At 34.2% G+C, this 4,385-nt stretch overlaps 1 protein-coding gene across 2 annotated transcripts; it reads right to left on the bottom strand.

The window, feature by feature from the left end:
* Positions 1-357: 357 nt before the first annotated feature.
* LOC114293091 (cysteine-rich receptor-like protein kinase 10) lies at positions 358-3,544 on the bottom strand. 2 transcript variants are annotated; one of them, XM_082888096.1, is made up of 7 exons: positions 2,558-3,544; positions 2,344-2,481; positions 2,138-2,259; positions 1,826-2,036; positions 1,419-1,656; positions 1,018-1,168; positions 358-927 (listed from the first exon to the last, which is right to left on the bottom strand). In XM_082888096.1, exons 1-7 carry the CDS (start codon positions 3,405-3,407, stop codon positions 598-600), a joined length of 2,040 nt encoding a protein of 679 aa, XP_082744222.1. In that variant the 5' UTR covers positions 3,408-3,544; the 3' UTR covers positions 358-597. The 2 variants fall into 2 exon arrangements, with proteins under 2 accessions (XP_082744222.1, XP_082744224.1); XM_082888098.1 differs by having other exon boundaries at positions 1,018-1,091; positions 2,558-3,519.
* Positions 3,545-4,385: the final 841 nt, after the last annotated feature.

Here is a 4,385-nt window from a genome sequence, read left to right on the forward strand (position 1 = left end):
AGCACACGGATCAAATTTGGGGGTTATATAATAAATCGTTGACTCTCATGAACTAAACACGTATAGATATAATGAAGATCATATTAATGAAGAATTTAAGGATTTTGTGAGTAAATTTATCAAAATGAAGAACTCAGTCAAAGATTAAAAGGCTCCATTTTATTAGTTCATTTTGGGCATTAAAAATGCATGATGGGTCATTTAAGTATTGCAATTACAGTTGTGTTTCTTTTAAATTTAAATATGAATTTCAAAAAATTTAAGAGGCCCATAGAGCACTCAAGAAAATTTCAACATATGCACAAAAAAAATTACATTGTGTAACTATTGTAATTAAAATCACAAAAATCAAATATATTTGACTATGAATAATGAACTTGATTGTATTATCAAACACACTGTTATATGCTACACATAAATGACACACTTGAAGGGAATCAATTATCAAACACACTATTACATATTTAATTGCTAATTACATTTTTTAGCGTTCTGAATCTTACAAATATTGAAATATATCTTTTGTATTTGAGTTTGAGTTTATTCATTTCACAATATAGGGTTATTATTGAATCATGATATGGCCTAGACTTCACATTATCTGGGATATAATTCAGTAATTGACGTTTCATTCACAGACCATGATATTGACTTGGCTGTAGATTGATCTGATTCTAAGCCTTGTCCTGTTTTTGACTCTGTTCTACTACGAGCAAAGAATGCAGGTTGTTGAGGAATTGATAGAGTAACAGAGTAACTGTTAAGCATTACAACAACTGTTGCCATAGAAGGTCTAGCATCTGGATCTTCTTGGACGCACAATAAGCCAATATGAATGCATCTAATGACTTCATTCCTTGAATATGACCCTTCCAAAGTAGAATCCATTAATTCCAACGGTCTTTCCTCCCTCCAGAGTTTCCAAGCCTGCAACAATTCATTATTTACGACTTTGTAGATATGATGATTTTTTACTGAGATCAAAAGTAATAGTCATAAAATTTAGTTATCACTTACATAGCTTAGAAGGTCCTCTGCACATTCTGATTGGTAAAAGGTATTGTTTTTCTTGCCACTTATAATCTCCAAAACTAAGACACCAAAGCTAAACACATCAGACTTTACCGAGAATTGTCCATGCATTGCATACTCTGGAGACATATAACCACTACAAGCCAACACCATTGTTTTAGCAACAAAAAAGTAATAATCATAAGAAAAGAAGAAATTGCATCTTAGGCCTTTTTTTATTTTTGTGTGTGTGCAAACAAATTAGATATGAAATCAATGAGTAGTAAGCCCAACAATTTAACTCAGAAAAAAATGCATTCTTTCCATGAGATTGCATAAAGATTGTACACACTATTTCAAATTAGAGAAGAACATATATACATTGCATGTGGGGACACAAAACTTACTATGTTCCAACAACTCGGTTTGTATTTCCTTGAGTTTGATCCACACCAAAGATCCTAGCCATGCCAAAATCTGAAATTTTTGCATTCATATCCCCATCTAACAGAACATTGCTAACTTTGAGATCACGGTGTATAATTCTAAGTCGAGAATCTTCATGAAGATAAAGCATCCCTCGAGCTATCCCTCCTATAATCTTGTAACGTTTTGACCAATCCAACTTTTCTTGTTCTTGTGGATCTGCACATTGAGCAGAAAAAAGGGCAATGATAAATTAGATGTGGACATGATGTGAACATTTTGGAATGGAACTAAAAGCACAAGAAAGCAATTTGTAGAGTCTGCACTCATGGCTATCATGTGTTATTATCTAGCTAAATAAAAGTATTATTAAGAAGCTTTGGCAAACCAAATAGAAAGTAATCCAGGCTTTTGTTGGGCACAAATTCATAAATGAGTATCTTCTCTTCTCCTTCCAAGCAAAATCCGAGTAACCTCACTAGATTTCTATGTTGAAGCTTGGCTACCAACACAACCTCATTCTTGAACTCTTCTGCACCTTGCCCTGAGTTTCGAGATAGCCTCTTCACAGCGATTTCTTGTCCATTGGAAAGTATACCCTGACAACATATGATATCCACTGAAATTTTGTAACCAAATTTGTGCAGCTTCTAATATTATTGAACGATTCTGTATTTTACAATTAGATTCGACACCCTACCTTGTAGACGGATCCAAATCCACCTTCACCGATTTTGTTATCATCAGCGAAGTTGTTCGTGACAACTTGAATTGTAGCCAAATCAAATTGCAAGGACTGTACTGCTGAGATTTCATTCCCAACTGGACATATCAAAATGTAAATACAATTAATGAATTTGAAAACAAGAGAAAACAAGTTTTATTTTATTTTTTAGTAAGTCTTACTCATATCTGATTCAATAACATCATATTTCTTCTTCCTTTTCCTAAATATGAGACAGAATCCTAAAATGACAAGTAAAACAGAGCCCCCAATTGAAACAACGATGGCGAGGAGTACTTGAGTTGACATTCCTCCCTTTCCTGCATCATCAAGAAAACTCAATTTCAAAATCCATCTATCCAAACAGAGTCTATATATGTCTTGTTTTGAATTTACCTGGACTGCTTGCAGCAGCAGGAGAAGGAGGAGGTGGAGGCGGTGGCAGTGCAGTGGCGGTGACGTTGTAGAAAGGGTAGAACTCATACCCAACATTACAACTCAGAAACAGAACCCTTGCTCCCTGATTTCCATCACAGCAACTCGGAAAATTCGAGATACCATCTCGAAGACATTTATTGCAATCCAAATCAGTCAAGTCCGGCGTGCACTGCGCTAATCCATACAACGTTTGAAGAGATGAATAATTAGCTTGACTAGTCGCGAACTTCTTAGCCGACCCACCATTCGAAGCCCGTGTGGCTATATCATCCATTACACCTCCCAAGACTTCTCTGAAACTGGTTATGTTCGTTACGTTCTGCGTATTTCTCAGAGTTACCCCAATTAACTCATCGGCAATAGAGAAGATGGTCTGGTTCGAATATCGCAACATGCACTCATCGTACCAAATCGTGACAACTTTCGAATTGGGACACCTTTGTACTACTTCTTTGGTAGCAGTGGTTACACAATCTTGACAGACCGCGGTGGAAACATCGCCACGACAGAGGAAGAGGCCGTAGACTATGTTGGGGGGGTTGACTCCGGCGGTGGAGTTGGAGAAGCCATTGATGGAGGTGGAATTGGAGGAGAGGGAAGAGAAGAGGGTGTTGAGGTTGGTTTGGTATGTGCTGTTGGGAGTGTAAGTTGTTGTGTTCTGGCAATAAATGGAAAGGTAATTTGGGGCTGCTTTGATTCGGAGGCTAAGGAAGCAAATTAAAATGCAAAGAAACAAAAGGGATGTGGAGATATTGAAGGACGAGTTCATGGTGATCAAGCTCTGGATTTTTTGAGCCCCCATGGGCATAGTTTTGGGGGGTTTAATTGATAAAAATCAGATTCAGATATGTTGAGGAAATTAGGTACGGGAGAATGGAAGGTATTGCCATATCCATTAGGAAGAGAAGGTATTATTTCAAGTGGGATCCAATTAAATGAAATCTCGAATTTTAATTTCTTGATTTAGCTGACTATAATTAATTAAAGAGAAAAATTAAGAATCATGAAATTTTTTTTATGAAAGATTTATGATCTTTGAATTATTTTGATTTGTGTGTGGTACTTTATTCTAAGTATAATTTAAGAATCACAAAATTTTCATCATTATTTTCATGAAAAGTTTTTTTATGATACCTAACATTACTGTTAATTAAAATCATTAATAATAGGATAGTTCCAAATGTATAAAATTAGATTTCTTCAATCCTAAATCCTAAATAATAATGTTATGCATCAAAAAATTATCTATGAAATTATTAAAAAATTATATTAATAGATCATATTTAGGTCAAGTTTGGCAAATTGTCAAAAAGTCAAAAAGTTACTCAAAAAGTTAAAAAGTTATCACTATTTACTAAAAGTCAAAAATTACGAGTGCATAACTCACAATCTTAATTTTTCCTTACACACTAATTTATATAGGGTTTCAATATACATTTTTTCATAAAAAGTCAAAAAATTAACTCAAATATTCATATTTTTTTTTCTCAATTTTTTAGTTCAAAAAAATAAAAAGTATATTTATTTTGGACGCTCCAAACAACTCTTATTTTTAGTACAGTATATATGTATTTATTTTAAACTTATATTATATACTTTATTTTTAAAATAATTTTTGAAACACAACATTTGAATGAATATAATTTTTCGGAGGAAAAATGAGTGGGGGAAAAAAAAAGGCTGGCTGCTGAAGACTTTGATGGAACATAGTGCCAATCAGGTTTAGTTGTGCAAAATTAGGTGACAATTGAAGACTTTTGATGGGGACACGACTGGCGCTAGTCCC

Source organism: Camellia sinensis, chromosome 9, assembly GCF_055761805.1.
Source record: "Camellia sinensis isolate YWXY chromosome 9, ASM5576180v1, whole genome shotgun sequence".
Classification (NCBI taxonomy): domain Eukaryota; kingdom Viridiplantae; phylum Streptophyta; class Magnoliopsida; order Ericales; family Theaceae; genus Camellia; species Camellia sinensis.

Coding starts and splice junctions, on each gene's coding strand:
- LOC114293091 (XM_082888096.1), bottom strand. CDS start 3,407: ATGCCCATGGGGGCTCAAAAAATCCAGAGCTTGATCACCATGAACTCG. Junction 2,482..2,557: donor TGCTGCTGCAAGCAGTCCAG/GTAAATTCAAAA, acceptor TTGATGATGCAG/GAAAGGGAGGAATGTCAACT. Junction 928..1,017: donor CAGAGGACCTTCTAAGCTAT/GTAAGTGATAAC, acceptor GAATTGTTGCAG/GCTTGGAAACTCTGGAGGGA.